The 17,708-nt window shown below is 42.0% G+C and overlaps 1 protein-coding gene across 1 annotated transcript in view; it reads right to left on the bottom strand.

Moving 5' to 3' along the window:
* Window positions 1–17,708, bottom strand: part of igf1ra (insulin-like growth factor 1a receptor) — a 75,077-nt gene continuing 57,369 nt past the window's right edge. Inside the window, exons 6-21 of the mRNA XM_085412141.1 lie at window positions 17,167–17,375; window positions 16,944–17,070; window positions 16,591–16,826; window positions 16,312–16,479; window positions 15,821–16,028; window positions 11,560–11,843; window positions 10,913–11,055; window positions 10,375–10,540; window positions 10,184–10,286; window positions 9,879–9,949; window positions 9,553–9,782; window positions 8,433–8,537; window positions 8,070–8,229; window positions 7,718–7,847; window positions 4,615–4,749; window positions 1–1,473 (exon numbers count right to left, since the gene is read on the bottom strand). Of these exons, the coding sequence (XP_085268267.1) occupies window positions 948–1,473; window positions 4,615–4,749; window positions 7,718–7,847; window positions 8,070–8,229; window positions 8,433–8,537; window positions 9,553–9,782; window positions 9,879–9,949; window positions 10,184–10,286; window positions 10,375–10,540; window positions 10,913–11,055; window positions 11,560–11,843; window positions 15,821–16,028; window positions 16,312–16,479; window positions 16,591–16,826; window positions 16,944–17,070; window positions 17,167–17,375 (3,001 nt within the window). The 3' untranslated portion in view covers window positions 1–947. The remainder of the gene's footprint in view (window positions 1,474–4,614; window positions 4,750–7,717; window positions 7,848–8,069; window positions 8,230–8,432; window positions 8,538–9,552; window positions 9,783–9,878; window positions 9,950–10,183; window positions 10,287–10,374; window positions 10,541–10,912; window positions 11,056–11,559; window positions 11,844–15,820; window positions 16,029–16,311; window positions 16,480–16,590; window positions 16,827–16,943; window positions 17,071–17,166; window positions 17,376–17,708) is intronic.

The raw sequence follows: 17,708 nt of genomic DNA, 5'->3' as shown, positions 1-17,708 counted from the left end.
GAAAAAGAGAAAAATTATTACATGGGCTGAGAACAAGTCAGCCAGTCCTCAGTTTTGAGATGGAACCAGTAAAATCTGCGTTAAACATAGAAAATAAGTGATAACCAATGGTGAAGGCAGCAAACTCCTACACACAGCTGCTCCAGGAGCAGTGACAGATAAACATGAAGACTGAAAACAGCCAGGCAATCTTGGCATTATCTTTCACACAGACAACTCTGAACCACAATCGTCAGTAAGAAGGGACACCTTTTAGGAAACTGAAGAGAAAGCATGATTTGGCAATAGTCTGGCAGAAAATAGATCTTCCTCTACCATTCTGACCTACACAGGACAAAATCCCATAGAAACATCAACAGTAAAATAAAATGGAAAAAAAAAAGATCTTAGAGGATCAGAAAAGTTGGAACCTTTCTAATCCTCACGCAACATGAGGCAGTCTGCTCATGTGAATACAGTCATTTTGATGGAAAGTAATTTTAGAAATGGAGCTATGCTGTATTATGTATTATGTGTATAAATACACACTTGAATATCCATCACATCACCTCTGAAATCGTGAGGAAAAAGTGCTCTTCTGTTGGTTTTGCTGGCAGATATGCTTTAAAAAAAAAAGAAGATTTTCTTAAAGTTCATGTGTAAATCTGTAAGTCAGGATACATGCCTGTATCGTTTTCCTTCTTTAAGGACTCTTACATAACAAAGACTCAGATACAGGCTGCGCAGGATGGAGTTTCCCAGTGTTGAGCTTGAGCCACCAATTGCTCTGTGCTATCTTGTTTTCCATTTCTTCCGAGTTTATGTTTGACCTTAAGAGTGGAGAGACCATCTACTGGCAAACAGTAGAAGAAAGCAATTTCTTACCTCATCCATCCCTCCTTAAGAGACAGATGAGAGGTCTGTGATACCCTGTGTAAAAGGGGAAGGAGGAGAGGGCTGGTCTGATATCAGCAGGCTGATGACTGGGGCAGTGGTAGCGCCCGTTCGTTCTTTCTGACCCCGTTCATGTGTGCATAGGGTTGTATCTCATCAAAACTGGGCCGCAGCACCACGACAGGCCCGTTGGCCGAAGCATGTCCTGAGTGCTTGTCCAAGGCTAGTCCTGGAGACGCCAAGGCTGAAGCAAGTGGGCCGGGAGGAGAGTTAGAAACAGGTCCCAGTAATGGCGTACTCGGGCCTTGCATGGGGGATAACTGATGCGTAGAAGGAGGAGACATGCCTCCTGCACACCCAGACGAGGAAATGACAGCAGTCGACGGCTGCCTCACGGATGAAGGGTCCAGTGGAATGTTCTCCATGTTTTCTACCTCCATGTCCAGCTCCTCTGTGTCCGGCGGCTTGTTCTCCTCGCTGTAGAAGAAGCTCACTTCCCTGAAGGGAGGATCCAGTTCGTCTTTGATGCTGCTGATGATCTCCAAGAAGGACGGACGCATCTTAGGGTTATACTGCCAGCACATTCGCATCAGTTCAAACCTGAAAGATAAATGACAAAATCATCATTTTTGTCATTTCTGTGTAAACATTTCTCACACACCAGCTTGAACTGACAAACAGAAACTTCTTAAACTGCAACATATCAGCAAACTTTACAACCGGTAAGGACAGGAGGGATGAAAACAGTATGTGGCCCTGTAAGTCTTGTTTCTGTCCAGCAGGTGGCAGGAGAAACTGAAGGCCCCTTTAGGGCTTTTTGGCACTACATCTCAGTTCATAACACTGATCATGAAGAAAGAACAGAGACTGTAATATCAGCGTTGGTAAAGTGTGCTACACTAGATTTTATGCTTCAGTTTTTTCTTTAAAAAAAAAGAGGGGAAAAAAGGATGTAGTTATTGTAAATACCCGTCCTTACCACTTGTAGCTGCTCATTAATTCGAAGCAGGTTTGTTGGCAGGTAATCTTGGTGAGCATGCCTTCTCTTTAAGTACTGTCCCGTAAAATTATATAATTAAAACCCTGTAAGACTGTGGCCAAAAGACTAAATATATGTGCGCGCGTTCCAAAGTTGCTGCAAGCTACAAGGCTTTCAGTGGGAATAATATAGTAAGTAAATCCACAAACTATTTTTATGCCAGTTCAATTGTTTTGAAATTTTGACGTTTTTGTTTTTTTTCTTCTATTTTGGGGGTTCCGTTTGTTTTTTCTTTTTAACAACAAATACAGTAAGATCAGAAATGTAGCATGCACTCAGCAGAACAGTAAATCATACTTAAGGTTACTGTGCCAGGCCAGCAACCGAGCTTTGGGAATGTCAAAACAACATCATAAACGGGAGAATTATTACAGTTTTGTGTGGTGCTGGACCGCACACCACAGCTCCAATTATACACAAACAAGCTCAGAATACTCTCTAAGGCCCGCTGACATAAACACCTTGGCCATCGCTGCTCCGTTCTTGCTGTTCCCTCTGTCTTGTTTTTCCTAGTGGTCTCTTTGCCATCTAGAATAACCTCTGCAGCTGGGTGCCAGCTCCTCTCCGCGCCAGAGGAATTATGGGTAAAGCTTTCTTAAGCACGTGCCTCGCTTCATGCTCTGAAGCAGCAGGGGGCGGCTCAGACTTGTTTTGCACATGTGCAGGAAGTGTCTCAAAGTTGACGTTCAGATGTCCGAGCTCGGGCAAGCAAGGACCTCCCGTGAAAAAGGCGCACGGCGCTTGGAAGTAAGGCCGATGCACCAGAGTAACCCGTCTGCTGCAAACTTCCGACACCGTCTCGCACGAGGCTTCTTGATGCAAATTTAGAAAACAAACACTGTAAATCCTGACTTCTTGTCAGCATCCTGCCAATCGTGACCCACAGGCCACATGCTTTGGCTAAACTGACTAACATTGGACCTGTGAGCAACACAAAACAGATTACATGAGCTTTACTTGCACTGCATTAAAACTCCACTTGTTCTTTAGCTGTGTTTTTCCCCCCCCCCCCGAATCACTTCACATTCAAATTTGAGTGCACCAAATGTGCTGTATAAATACAGCTGAGCAGCAGCTATTAAGTTACTGAGATGGCGGCTCGGATGGTTTGCCTAGGGTCTGCTTTTTTGTTTCTGTTTTTCTTTATTTGCTCTGGCTGATTCGATATCTTTGCTTGGCTGTATGTCTGTATCTGTATTATCCTGCGAATTTGCCATCTGCACGGTATTAAAATATAGTGAGAGCTCATGTGTGTTAACGTACTTGGCCAATAAACCGATTCTGACTTCACTGTCCGATATACTGTATACGGACGGTTACAAGCAAATATGAGATAGTCGGTGTCAGAATTATAAGAAAATCTTCACTGGCCTGGATAAAGCCAAATATTCACAGAAGAGATGGGCCAACAAAGCTTGATAAAAATCAGAAACAGATGCAATTTCAGGCCAAGTGTGAGTGCAAAAAAGTCTCCAAACATCTATGCTAAATGCTTAATAAACCTGAACAGGAATCCCTGCCAGATCTGAAAAACTTCACACGTGCAACCTCCCCGGCGTGGCAAAACCTTGACGGATAATAGCGTGTAAGTGATATTCCACAGAAAAATAATGATGTTTAATTTAGTCACATTTATTTTCCAATTCTGAAGGAGGAAAAGAACTTTTATCTCTGGGAAACTCTAGACAGAAACATGAGAATAACAATCAGTGACCAAAGCTACCTGAGAAACAAAGGAAACAGTACAAGTAGGAGACATTTAAGGCTCTCGAAATATGACTCATCCCTGTTTGTGTTAACCTGCCCACTTCCACTTCTTCTGTATCTTTCTATTCAGTCTTTGTATGAACTCTCTGGCTTCACTGCACTTGGGCAATCTTCTGGAAATCTCCATTAAGTCACTACAGCAGAGGCGACCATCGACAGTGGCCTGACTTCCATGTGTGCTGCTAAGCCCCGACTCCACCACCTCTGTAACACAATCCACACACTCCTGTAATCAGGACAAAACAGCCACACTGCCATAGAAACGCGAGGTTTGTGTCTGCACAACACTTGATCCTCTTTTTCTTTTTTTTTGCTACTCACACTCTTTCTAAGGTGAGGTCAGCCGTGGAGAGTGGGAGGGGAGAGAGCAGAATGCCTTCTTATTGAGGTCAGAGACGGAGAATCGAAATGCATGTATGCAGCGCTGCATGCCGACGAGCAGGCTGTGCTCGGGCTTTTCTTTCCCCTCTAACTTCCAAAGTGTTTGATTGATTGACTGACTGATTAATTTAAAGTTAAATAATGATAACTTTCTCATCCACCACGCTGACAGACAGGCACTACCTCCCTCCGTAGTAGGAATGAGGGGCATCTTTCACACACTGATTGTGGCATCCCTTCTATGGGCCGGCGCTGAAGGCTGAGCAGGGTTCTCACTGCCAGCTGACCACTGAAGCTATGTCGTCAACGGACCACATTTATCCTGTGACGTTAATGTCGGCCCTCGTCCTGGCTCTACCTTAACTTATACACACGATATCCTTCACACTCAGAGCCACAACTTAAAATAAAACAGGGCAAAATATTAATAGGACAGAAGACATGGGTGGCTGCGGCTGTAGAGGATAAAATATCCTTCATAAATCCAAGCTGATGTTACTTAGTTTTATTGTTCTTAAGGGCAGGGTCACAGATTTGAAAAAAGAAAGACTTACAGCATGTCAGGGCAGTTGTCAGGTTTGTCCAAGAGTCCTCCTTCCATGACAAAGCGCAGCACTTGTTCATTGGACATCCCCTGGTAAGGCTGTTCAGCTAAGGTGGCGATTTCCCACAGCACGACACCAAATGACCTGCAGCGAGAAAAATTAGGCAACATATTCAAGTAATATATTGTGGTATTTTATGTGATGCTCTTTCGGCTTCCACAGTAAACGTTTATTTTAACCATCGATCAAGCACACATATTCTTCTATTGCTTAGGAATAAACTTTACTTTGAAGAGCCTATCCTACATCATCGCTCTAAATTTGAAAGAAATGACATCCATTATGTTAGTGACTAAATTGTTATCAGGGTGACCTGAAAATGCCTCACCAGTAATACTTGGTAACCATCTAATAAAAGCAAATAAAACTCCCTCCACTCAAAATTGAGCTGCACTGTTTGCATACAAACAATAAGTACAAATCATATTTTTCATATATTCCTTTTTTAATAAGAGCCACATATGGTGCTTGTTTGAGAGCTGTTGTGCTTGAGATGTGCATAAATGTCCAACCTAAACAGAGAGGAATATTCTAGTAATGGTTTTAGAGGGAGTAAATGTCAAACAGCCTGACTGACTGATACAGAAAAGGTAATAAATGCCTTTTAATATACAGAAGAGGGAAAAAAACTGATGTCAGCATGATAACACGCTCACAGTGACAGGCTGATGCTAGGCAGGTATCTGATTTGGCGTGCTCTGTGCCTTAGTTTATTGTGTTAAGTTGGTGAGATTTACTGGAATGTAGTCATTAAAAAATGTATTAGAAGATTGAAAATTCTGATCTCGTGATGAAGGAAGATGAAAAGGCAGAGAAAGTGGCTGTAAAGCAGTAAGTGGGATTCATCTCCTGGGTGCAGTGAATGTCTGAACCAAATTTAATCTAAGGCTAACCGATAGTTTCTGACTTTTTGTTCTGTCCGTGTTGGACTGAAATACTCTCACTGCCATCCATGGATCGCAGTACTAACAGCGCACAAGCTGAGCTGACACTGCTGACTTTATTTCAGGCTTCATTTTTTTTCTTTTCTTTTTGGAGTGTGTCATGTATCCTTAGCTCATATCTGTCCACAAGTTCCCCAAAAATATGAATGCTATTTTAAATATTGCAACTTTAAGTTCCCCAAATAATCTGCACTAGAATCCAAAATGAGCGCAGGATGTCGGAGAGCTGGTACTGAGCATTTACCCTGCTTCTTATTTTAACTTCATGACGTGTGGCACAGTATGTTGTAACACAGCTTACATGATTACAATACTGCAGGAAAAACCTCAGCATGAAGTATTTCTTCAGTTTAACTTCAAGACTGCCTCGCGATGACCACAATATTTGTTTACTGTACTACTTTGGCTAGCCAAATTTTCAAATGGTATGCTTAACTTAAAAACAAAATAAATAAAATAGGCCTATTACAATACTGCACACCAGGATCTCAAACAGTCACCTACTCATGATGACATCAGGGTTATCTTACACTAAACTTCTTTACAACATCAAAGGGGAGGATATAGTACACAAATTGTGGAGGTGTGTTTGTGCTGGCACGGCAACCTCTCATTTAAAGACATCTGGAGCAGTTTAAGCCCACTCTTAGGGACTAACCCGTGACATTTGGGGAAACAAACATGCAGGGGGTTCTAGTAAACAGTAGTAAAACACAGGAAAAAAGTAGCAGTGCTGTAGGCTGGGAATCTACGAAACAGTGGAATAATAGAGTTGTCAGTAAATGGAAAAAAAAGAAGAAGAGGAATACTCCTGGCCTGTACTTTTTTGCCAGGAATTTCCAAAGAGGCAGCCAGAAAACCAAAGGTTTGGATGCTTTTGGAAACAGTAGTCATGATTTAAAAAAAAAAAAAAAACTAAAGTAGAAAATTATCATAAGAATATATTATCTAGTTTTTTGCCACAGCATGAACTGTTTTAGAGTATACACAAGGACAAAGGCAAAAAAAATATTGAGGTGGTTATGGAAAACTTAGCATCTTTCTGGATTTAAGGAGGTTCATACATGTCTAATGTAGGGCTGCCACAATTAGTCGACTAGTCACGATTACATCGACTATCAAAATCGTCGACGACTGATTTAATAGTCGACGCGTCGTTTGAAGCTTTGTAAGATCCCAAAAGACGCAGGAATAAGTAGGATTTAAGAGTGTAATAACGGACTGAAACAGAAGATGGCAGCACTGCATGTACAAGGATGCCAGCTGCCGTTAAACCCCGAAGAAGAAGAAGAAGAAGCTGTGTCCCAGAATTCATAGCGCAGCCCAGCTCAGTTTCCAACAATGGCAGCAGCTAGTTAGTTTTAATATTACTCTTATTATTCTTTCTGGGTCACAAAATAAGCGTGTAGCATATTTTCAGGTGAGAATGTAGCTGTGTAAACCTCAAATATCTGCTCAGTTTATCAAGACACAACATGTTTTCAAAAGCGCTCCGACGTTTTCGGAGACGTCTGTTACCCACTAGCTCGATAGCTAGCCGGGGTTACAGGCTCACTAGAGCCGGTGAGAACACCGGAAATCGTTTTCAAACCCACTCAGGTGAAACATATATAAGTGACTTAGATAACTTAAAAATGTTATTGTTTGGCTTTTTTTTTAGTATTTTATTTGTTCCTGAGTAAATCGGTTTGGCTGAGCTTAAAGTTATAGTTTTTACACAGCTGAATAAACATCAAGCAGACAACTGATTATCAGAAATGTGAGATGCTCGAGAAAATACTCCGGTGTCCTGTTATATTTTAGATAGCAAGGAGTTTATTAAACTTCACCGAAACAATCTGCAAATTTCATTAAAATTTAATAAACTATCATCTTGTCTTTATTTTTAGTTAGCACATACCTTAAACACTTAAAACTGTAAGCTAATGATAGTTATATAAGAGCAGATGCTGCTGGTGCAATAAGCTGTACATCCAATGGATGCATGATCTGATTAGTCGACTAATTGCAAAAATAATCGGTGACTATTTGACTATCAAAATAATCGTTTGTGGCAGCCCTAGTCTAATGCAGGCTTGTGTATATGTAAGAGTGATTTGCTGCCATACCAGACATCAGACATTGTAGTAAACACGCCATCTTTCAGTGACTCTGGAGACATCCAGCGGACAGGCAGCAGGCCCTTTCCTCCTTTTCGGTAGTAGTCCGTCTCATAAATATCTCTGGTCATGCCAAAATCTGGAGAAAAAAAAATGAAAGCAGAAGTTGAGGAAGCCACTAAGTATCACTCATTATGTGTGGGAGAGGAAGCTCCAGAGAGCTCATCTATCCCTCTCACCTCTTCCCTCCCCTCTGTCCATCTACATTAACGTGCTTGGGTCCGACACTGAAATCCAAACAGTTTTTTGTCAAGGCCGGCAGAGCGGGGGAGGCTGAAGGCAATATATTAACTTGACTTACCTCCAATCTTCACAGTGAAGTCCTCTGCTACCATGCAGTTCCTCGCTGCCAGATCTCTGTGGACAAATTTGTTGGCGTTTAGGTACGCCATACCGTCTGCGATTTCTCCAGCCATCTGGATCATCTTTTTGAGTGGGGGTAAGACCTGGCTGGTGGCGTTCTGCGGTAGAGCAAGAGGCGGTGAGAAGAGAAACTCCATGAAAAGCACTATTCAGTCAGTCGACATATCACGCCTTTCTGCTTTAATCAGCTGAGCGAAACAAAGCGTAGCGTGGATGATGTATAAGGGTGGCAGAAGAAATTGTAAAAATTAAGAAAGAGAGCAGAGGTGTGTGTGTGTGCACACGTGGACAGGTTGCTTACTTCTTTGCGCAGGGAGCGCAGGTGGCTCTTGAGATCTCCGCGAGTCATCAGCTCCATAATCACTAAGGTTGGCTGTCCCTGAGAGACCACGCCAAGCAGCCGCACCTACATTAATCACAGCAGTGCAGAGGGGTCAGCTCTGATAAAACAAAACTGTGTCCAAAATACATGCTACATATAACTTCAAAATAGGTTTTGTTCACATAGGAAAATATGAAATATGCTCAAAACTTTAAGCTCTGAAAAAAGTTTTTTTTTTTTTATAAAAAAAAAAAAACAGCACAGAGTTCATTCAAATAGGCAAGTCAAGTTCAGCTGTGATCCAGCAGATTGATGATACCCTTCTACACTTCTACAAATCTCTTATGGCACCTTTAACCTGCCTGCCTGCCTTTGGTGGATCATATTGCTGTTCACCCTAACTCGTGCCAAGAATACCCCAGAACAGAGCCATGCCACCAAATCCAAATTACTGCACATGTGAGTATTCACCTATTACAGTGGTCCTGACTCAAATCACTTTGTATTTTCCACTGATCAACACCATTCTCCCACAAAGCAAACCACAAAGGAAAAGTCTCTCTAGACTTTCTCACTGTTGGGTTTTGTGTGATTTCTTGTTAGAATAAAATGTTTGGCTTCCACTAAATCTAGATAACATTAAAGACCACCACATAGTGCATTCAGTAGCAATAAATTACTAGGCAGTAAGGTAGGTTGTCTGACTCAGAAGCACACTAGGTTACAGTTCAGCTCCATCCTGCATTTGCAATTTAAATGTGTTTTTTTTTTTTTGTTGTTGTTGCTTGGAGCATTGTTAAAGATCTTTATCCTTAAAAAAAACAAAACAGTGACTAATAAAAAGGCTTTAACAACACATCCACGTTATGCAGTTTCTGATGTTGTGATCACACTGAAGTGAGAATATACAGTATATCCTGGAGTCTGAACTGCAAGTCATGCTGCAGCTGTCGGAATAAAGACAACCACAGCGTACTTGAGTCTACGTCTGCGAGGATCAATTTCATCTCGTGACTGGATTCATTATGACAATACACTGGTTTATTATTAATAACCACATGAGCCAGATGGTAAGGATTTGATGACGCGTCCAACTTACCACATGGTGACAGTTGAACTCCTTCATGACAGAGGCCTCGTTCAAAAACTCAATTCGCTCCCTCATGCTGGCCGTCTCATTGACCGTCTTGATGGCCACTCTCGTTTCAGGTTCGTCCTTCACTACTCCCTTTGCGATGCCTTCGTACACCATGCCGAAGGATCCCTGGCCCAGTTCCCTGTGCATAGTGATCTTCTCCCTTGCTACCTCCCACTCATCTGGGACATACACTGGTGTGGCACAAGAGACAGCGGGTCACCATCAGAGTTTAAACACCCCACCCAAAAAACCCAATGAAAAATAGACCAAATATCCAACAGTCTTACTCTCAGTAGCACTGAGGTACTCTGGATTGACTGATGCATACAGGACGCCGTTCCCCAGTCTGTCACTGTTCCTGTTAACACAAACTCAGTTAGCCTGCAGGCAAGTCTGATTGCAGATGCTGTGTACAATTTTCAAGAGGAAGTCTACTCTTTACCACAGGGGAACGTTAATGAAAACAACACCTATTAGCGCTGATTAACATTACACTGATCATTAAGCTTCGTGAGCATAGCCAGGCAGAACAGCTTAATCAAAGAACTTTTGTCAGGCAGTTTTAAAAGCGCGTCTGCAAAAAGATACTTGCCTCTTTTTGTTCACATAGAAGAGGATGGTGATGAGGCCGGCGACAAAAATTGTCACAATGATGGGAATTATGATGACCACATACAACGTAACACCGTCATCACCTGTCAGAGAAGATAAAAACCGATGGTGTCAAGTCCTATTTATTTTTCATTCCTCTGCATTCCATGTAATTAGGGAGAAGTTCATTACGTTTAGGTGGAGACACATAGAAGAAAACACTTTCTGTCCAGGAGCCGTTTCCTGCCGGGGAAGTGGCACGCACTCGGGCGGAGTAGTTCCCCGAGCCAAGGTTGGTTAGTCGAGCTCCTTTGTACCGGCGGTAATCCTGTCGCGACACACACTTGTGCTTCTCAGGCTGGAAGAGAACAAGCACACGCTGGTTACTGCTTGGAAGAAAACATACCATCGGGTTAATGTTCTCATCTAATCAAAAATATGATTTCTTGTTTCTTATTTCAGGTGAATAAGGTTTGATGGCCTCCAATCAGCTTTCTATTGTGTAGAGTTTGTCATTTGTTTTTGGTTTTACTCAGTGTTTAAGCCCTGCGTGCATGAGCATGATTGGAGTCTGGTGCACGTTTTAAACATGTGAATCCTTCACTGAGCAAACACTGAGAGCCTTTTCAGTTGTTTACAATATTTGGATAGTCATGGATTCCAGGCTTTTCAATGTTGAAAAAGGAAATGACCTATGATAATAAGCTATAATTACCCCAGTCCAGCTCACCTCATTACCCAGGCGGAACTTGATCTCATACATCAAGATGAGTCCATTGGGCATAACGGGCTCTGGCCAGTGCAGCACCACACACCCCTCGATTTTGTCACACCTCTCAAAAATCACCTTGCCCGGGATGTCATCCGCTTTGACTGGGGGAACAGGCACAACCACGTTAATATAAACAAGGATATTTAATTTCAGAAAAGGTGCCAGCACATTTCATTTTCCATTTTCCACACCACTATGTTACCAAAAACAGCAGGGATGCTGTGTAAATGAAAACAAAATCAACACAATCACTTGGAGTCATTTTAAATCCTCAATCTATTTGAAAACTGAGAGATTTTATATTTTTATATTATATTTATATTTTAACCCTCGCCACCTTTATTTCCGAAAGGCTCAGCTTTGTTTTATACCCACTCATGGTACCGACCTCCTTCCAATTAACCCAACTAAGTGTGAGATGTTTGACCAAGTGTTTTTCAGCATTATACACCTTTTCCACTGTTTTTTGCCCGATATCCAAAAAACACTGGAAAAAGTAATATTTGTGACTTTTTCAGGTAAATAAAAGAAATGCACTCTCTTTATATTTGTCAGCATTACTGAAAACAGGTAGTTGAATGCAGGCTTTTTACTATGTTTCTAACCTGCAGGTTTGGTCCTGGAGAAGACGAAAGCTCCAGCGCTGCACTTCCCCACCACCTCGTTGCACGCATGGATATCAATGCGGTAGACGGTGAAGGGCCGCAGATTGGGGATCTCTAAATACTCTGTTGTGCTCTTGTCTTCAGTGAAGGGGAACTCTACGTTAGGAGGAATGCCATCTGTACTGTTATCCCCTGCGCCGAGAGTGGTATTCCCTCTGCCGCCCTCATAAAACAGTGTGTTGTTTGCTGTACCAGAAAGGTCTCTGCGCCGACGCTCTTGAGGTCTGAAATACAAAGACACAATTGAATATAAAACCTGTAGCACAGATCATTAAAATTCAATGAGCAGTGCTGGGGAAACAAAAGACAAAAAGGTGCATTGTATGTCCTGGAACCCTTATTGTAGCATGTCAGTGATGGTTTATACCTCCTGAAAAAATGTTTGCGCAAAGCTAAACATCTTTCATGGAAAGCACGGAGTGATTGCTACTCCCAGTTGTGCTGTGCTTATTAGGTCATTAGATCACTGAGAGGCTGACTGACAGAGAAATGCAAAAAATAGACAGTAACGCTAATGTCCAACATGCCCCTGATAAAAAACAAACAAACAAAAAAACCCAAAAGGTTAAACTCTGAAAAGTAATGTTTAGCCTTCAGTTCACTCAAAGTTCATATGATACTGGGTGGAGCTGCCAAGACCTGGACATCATCATAATTGAAAGCAAAGAGGCGATGACAGCTGTGACCTTAGCAGTAGGAGATACCACAGGACATCTTGTCCACCTGTGAAAGATGCAGGGTGGTCAATAAGACAGACAAAGAAAAAAAGCACTTGCTGTGACTGAGAAGATAAAAGCGTTACTGATGCCCTTTATAAAGCTCGTACACAGACATGTTTGGGGGTTGTCTAAAACCGAATGTGACAATGAACAAGTGACTGGGTTTAGACAGCTTAGCTCAGAGAAAAATAGCAACTTCAACTAAATGACTCAAACTGTACACTGAGAATTAGAACTGCAGCTACTTTTTTTAATAATTTGTTGTTTTTGTAATAATTAATAGATTCATTATTTGGTCTACAACACCATTAAACAGTGTTTTTAACAATCTGACTAATAATTCAAATCCATAAAATCTACTTTTTGTAATTTTTTCATGAGATGAACAGAAACCACAAATCCACAGAAAAAAGAATTTGTTCCTATAGTCATGTGCAAAAATCTTGAGCCACCGCTTCTCTCTTTATAACGTTGGCATTTACATCAACACTGGCAAGTGGTGCAATACAGAAACAACTGTGTTTGTTGTTATAGATGTATAAATATATATATTCTTTATTTTATTTTTTATTCTTCTTTTGCACTGAGAGAATTGCACCTCAATTTCATTGCTGTAATGACAATAAAGATTCAGTTCTGATTTCTTTATATTTTGCTTCCAAGAAGCCAGACTTGCTTTTTATTTTTAGAAGTTACATTGAGTCGAAGTTCTTCATTCTTTCTAAAGGTCCTTCAAATTTTTTCTTTGGTATTTCTCTGATTTTCTGAGCATTTTCAGAGAAACTTTTTGTTTTGTTTAGTTGTTAAGCAACTTAACACGAATCTCTGAATCATTAAATTGTTATAAAAGAACCCAGCTCGAGGGATGCAGCGGTGTTGTTCCTACACATAGCAGATAACTTAGCAAAGACGTATTTCTTTAGTTGCCAAAGACAACAGGTCCAGGTGAGCAGCAATAGACAGAGGAGGTCAGGAGAGATGTGTCTGCAGCATTTCGGCCAGTGGTGTCGTGGATTTTGTCGAAATTGGTGGAATGATCAAGTTATGCAACACCATTTTGAACGTGTAAGAAAGGCAAAGAGTGATAATGATCCCAAACACACTGCCAATGCAAGTAAAACCATACGGGATAGCAAAACACACAGTGCAACACGATCAGTCATGGACCGGCCTCCCCAAAAACCGGATCTCAAGATTGTTGCAGCTTGACAAAGAACAGAACAAAAAACAACAAAAATTCTAAGAGATTGGAGAAGCCCGGAGAACTATTCATGAAGACGACTTTAAAAATTTATAAAGAAAGCTTGCATGTTTGCACATTTCAATAAACTTCTACACCTGTTTCCCCATTTTCCTAGCAAAATATAAAATTGAAGACTTTTACGCAGTACAGTAGACTACCATGTTAAACTAAGAAGCTAACTAAGCAAAAGCTACAGAATGCATGTTTTATTTTACTTACTTTTGTTTTACTTTAAAACAAAAGTAAGTCTGTGAATTGGGGAATGGGAGTCGATTGCACTGCCTATGTGCGCTTCACTGAGTCCTCGGAGCAGGGAGCAATGGCCCTAACAAAATCACACGTAATTGTGGTCAGCTTAGTGCAGTGGCAGTAGCTATGCTGGAGGCTGGATGGGACTTCTTCTTTTACGCAGTACAGCAGACTACCATGTTAAACGAAGAAACTAACTAAGCGAAAGCTACAGAATGCGTGTTTTATTTTCAAGTCGACCTGCAGGAAGAGGAGTGCACAGACAAAGACAGAAATGTGGGAAAGGCAGTTTCACTGACATGTCAGCATTCCTCTCTGACAGCTAAAAGTGCTGCAGTCCAGCAAACCAAAGCCCAGCCTTTTAGTTATTACTGACTACATCACACATACATGAAAACTGACAACATGGTAGAGACTACAGACAAAAGACTCGTGACACTGATTCACTCTGACAGTAGCCGTTCATCAAAGCGAAGAAGAAGAAGAAGAAATGAGCAGGCGACAGACATTTTATGGCTTCGACTTTCTGTATGGGCGATAATGACAGTGAAATAAGAATCTGCTACCTGTCACATGCTTTGTAGCTGTAGTTACTACAGTGCCCTGACCTCACCTGCTAAAAAAGCTCTACCTTTATGCATCGGAATCCAGAGAGGAAAGCCGTGACTACACATTCACTCTATGGTTAGTGGGGCACATTGTAAGCAGTTGACACCTCATACAATACAACAGGATCATGGATAATAGTGAAACATCTGATAGAAGAAGAGGCAACATCAGGGAGTCCTTTTCACCTCATCTGTACGTATTCATCGTGAGGCAGCCCCCTTCCTTTTCCCCATAAATCAGTCTGCTTTCCTTATTTTCTACTTGTCTTCTACGGCTGATGGGGCTCTTCCCTCATTCATTTAGATTCCAGATGGATTCACTGTACATTTCCTGGCAGCTGCCTCGTTACAGGAAAGAAAAAAGAGGAAAAAAAAGCCTCGGACAAAGAGAGCATGCAAGGGAGGAGTAGCGTGAAGTGCCGAGTTGAGAAGGACAGAATGGAAAACATTTCCTTTTCTTTCTCTTTCTGTTTTCATGCACCCTCTTTTCCCTCACCCTGGGTCTAAACCCTGAACTTTTGAGAAAGAAAGAAAGAAAAAAACTCCCTCATTTTCCCTAGAGTGGTTTGTAATAATGTTGGCTGTGTTACAGTGGAGAGGCTGTGCATACACTGGCCGAGCTCCTCGCTGAGGGCCAGGGACCTGCCACCCGCCAGTTTCCTAGACACTTCTACTGAAACAAATCAGCACAGCCAGAGAGAAGAGGAGGTGTAGATAGATAACAGTTCAGCCAATTTTTAGCAGTTTTCCTCCAAAACATATTGATCAAATTCCATGAACAGCACTACGAAGTAAAAGGTCAGTGCTGTTCAATTAAATAAACTTCATCATTTTAACAAATGAATATCCATCAGCCTATCCTGTCCTATCCTATCCGAGAACTGTGGGAGAGGAACACTGAAACATCCATAGCCACGAGCAAGTGAAATGATAACACAACACAGATGTCAGTCCTGTTGCGGGAAACAAAAGCATAAGCAGCTATTGTGTAGCCAAACGAGACTCTTTAATCTCGTCTCTCTCCTGGGTTTGTTTGTTTTGTCCAAATTGCTGCCTGGTAGACCCCATCAACCCCTGTGCCACCGTTGCCGCGGCAATAAAAAAGCCACATGAGTGCTGAGGAGGCTTTGGAACCTACTCAGCATGTCTCCTTCATCTGCTCCACCCAACAAAAGGGCCAGCTCAGCGTCCGTCAGGTCCGTCCACACCCGTCATGCTCAGATCTTGTTCGCTCCACAGAGGAGCCATTAAACCCGTTCCACCACCTCAGTCTTCGCATTGACCCAACAAGGCAATTACATTCAGTGCTCTGATAGCTGTCTGCACTTGAAAGGGAGGTCACAGCCTATAAACGGTTTAAGGAGGCCACTGATGTGACATACCTTGCCAGAAAGATGGAATTGTGGAGGAAATTCTCAAAAACTTTCAAGAAGACACGGTCGTCCTTCTCACGGTCCTTCTCTTCTGGTGTCTTCTGGCAAGCACAGCACAGGACCTTTTCTGGCCCTGCTAGGTCTGACTTCGTGGGCTTTGTGTTCTCTTCCATGTCTGTGAGCTCCGACGCCGGGATTCGGATTGGGATCTTCAAGTCTGTTGAAGAAAATATGAAATGAAAAGCCAGGAAAAAAGAGTGTTTAGCAAGGGTGGGATTTAACCTTACCAATTACAATGGCCAGCTTTTTGTTTTGGCAAGCTAAAGCTCTTCCAGGTGATTGTCCTCTTTTAACTGTGCATTAAGATTAGTTTAAAAAACAAATAATGTTTGTACGATGCAAGAAAGACTGAGTGGCCTTCGCTAAGTAACTGGAAAGGTTTGAAAGGTCAGAGAATAAAGACATATTGGCTGCTTATTAGAATAAGGAGGAGTGCAGACCTTTGGAGCAGTAGTCATGTTGGTAGAGCTCCCTATCCTCAGCTTGACGCTGCCAGCGGACCAGGTAGTAAGTGAGATTGCCGTTGGGCAAAAGTGGAGGTGACCACTTCACCACCAGCTTTGTTGAGGAATTACCATATGCACGGGCATCTTTAGGCACAGACGGCACTGTACCAGGGGAAAGACTAGATTATTTTATGTTGTTCATGTGTTTATATAGTTGCGCAACAATAATAATGTAAAACTGAAGCCAGAACCAAAAGTGATGGTCACACTTACACGATGGGTGTGTGCGAATATAGATGATGTCACTCTTTGCTCCAGTGGCATCTTTGTCGCTCTCTTGCAGGGTGATGGCCTTCACAAAAATAGCATACTGAGTCCAAGGCTTGAGGTGCTGAAGTCTGACATTTGGGTCATTGTTATTATCTTTAGGAAGATCCACATCCACCATGTGCCAGCTATTTGAGCCACAGCCATCCTGGCCATCAAACTCAGTGATGTTCTGGAAAGGACTGAAAAAAATACATTAAAAAAAGAATTTCATTAAAAAAAAAAAGACAGTTGACATGAAAGTAAGACACTAAATTACTTTATGCTCAGAGGCTGATAATAAGCCTTTGTGTACTCACGATTCCTTGTAGTAAATGATGAAGCTGATAAGGGTTCCATTTTTGGGGGGCTGGTAGCGCTCCCATGTCAGATTGATCACATGGCTGGATGTGATGTTGGATTTGAATTTCAAGATATGGCTTTCACCTGGCCACCGGTGAGACATATGTATAAAGTAAAAACGTGCACACAAGCTGAATGACTGAATGAATGTGGACCAAAAATTCACACGAATTTACTCACAATTGGCTCTTTCGCCATTGTTGCGGAAATCCCCTTCCTCTGGCTTCACAGCTATGCCAGTTTTATCCCACATCTTGTAGATCTCAGACATGCAGAGTTTGGGGTTCTGACGGAAGAATAGACGTCCACTGCTAATAGTCAGGTTGTGCTCAGTCCAGTTCCACAAGTACTTCAGATTCTGATTGTTGATGGCGGAGAATGAATACATGCTGGGAGAAAAAGATCAAAAGACTGTAAGAAGCACCTCGTATAGTCTCTATCAAAAAAACCAAACATAAAGTGTTTCACAGGATATAACGTTCCCCTAAATGTTGTTCAAGGAGCTTTTTTTTGCCACCTGGTGGTCCCACTAAGGACCAGCAGATGTGGATATTACGGCCTCGGCTTTGTGTGTCTCCCTGAAAACAAGCCTCCATTACTACAGACGAGGACATAAAACAGAAACTGTCACGCCAACACTTTTAGCTCTACCAGTCCAAGTACCACAGATGAACACCTCCAGAGGGAAAGGAATTCCTGCCACCCTCAACAGCATTCCTTGG

Source organism: Rhamphochromis longiceps, linkage group LG7 (assembly GCF_057381845.1).
Source record: "Rhamphochromis longiceps isolate RC_006_pf linkage group LG7, R_longiceps_female_GT1.1, whole genome shotgun sequence".
In the NCBI taxonomy this organism is placed as follows: Eukaryota; Metazoa; Chordata; class Actinopteri; order Cichliformes; family Cichlidae; genus Rhamphochromis; species Rhamphochromis longiceps.
The sequence above is the reverse complement of the archived record's forward strand: the minus strand, read 5'-3'. Positions and strand labels throughout refer to the sequence as shown.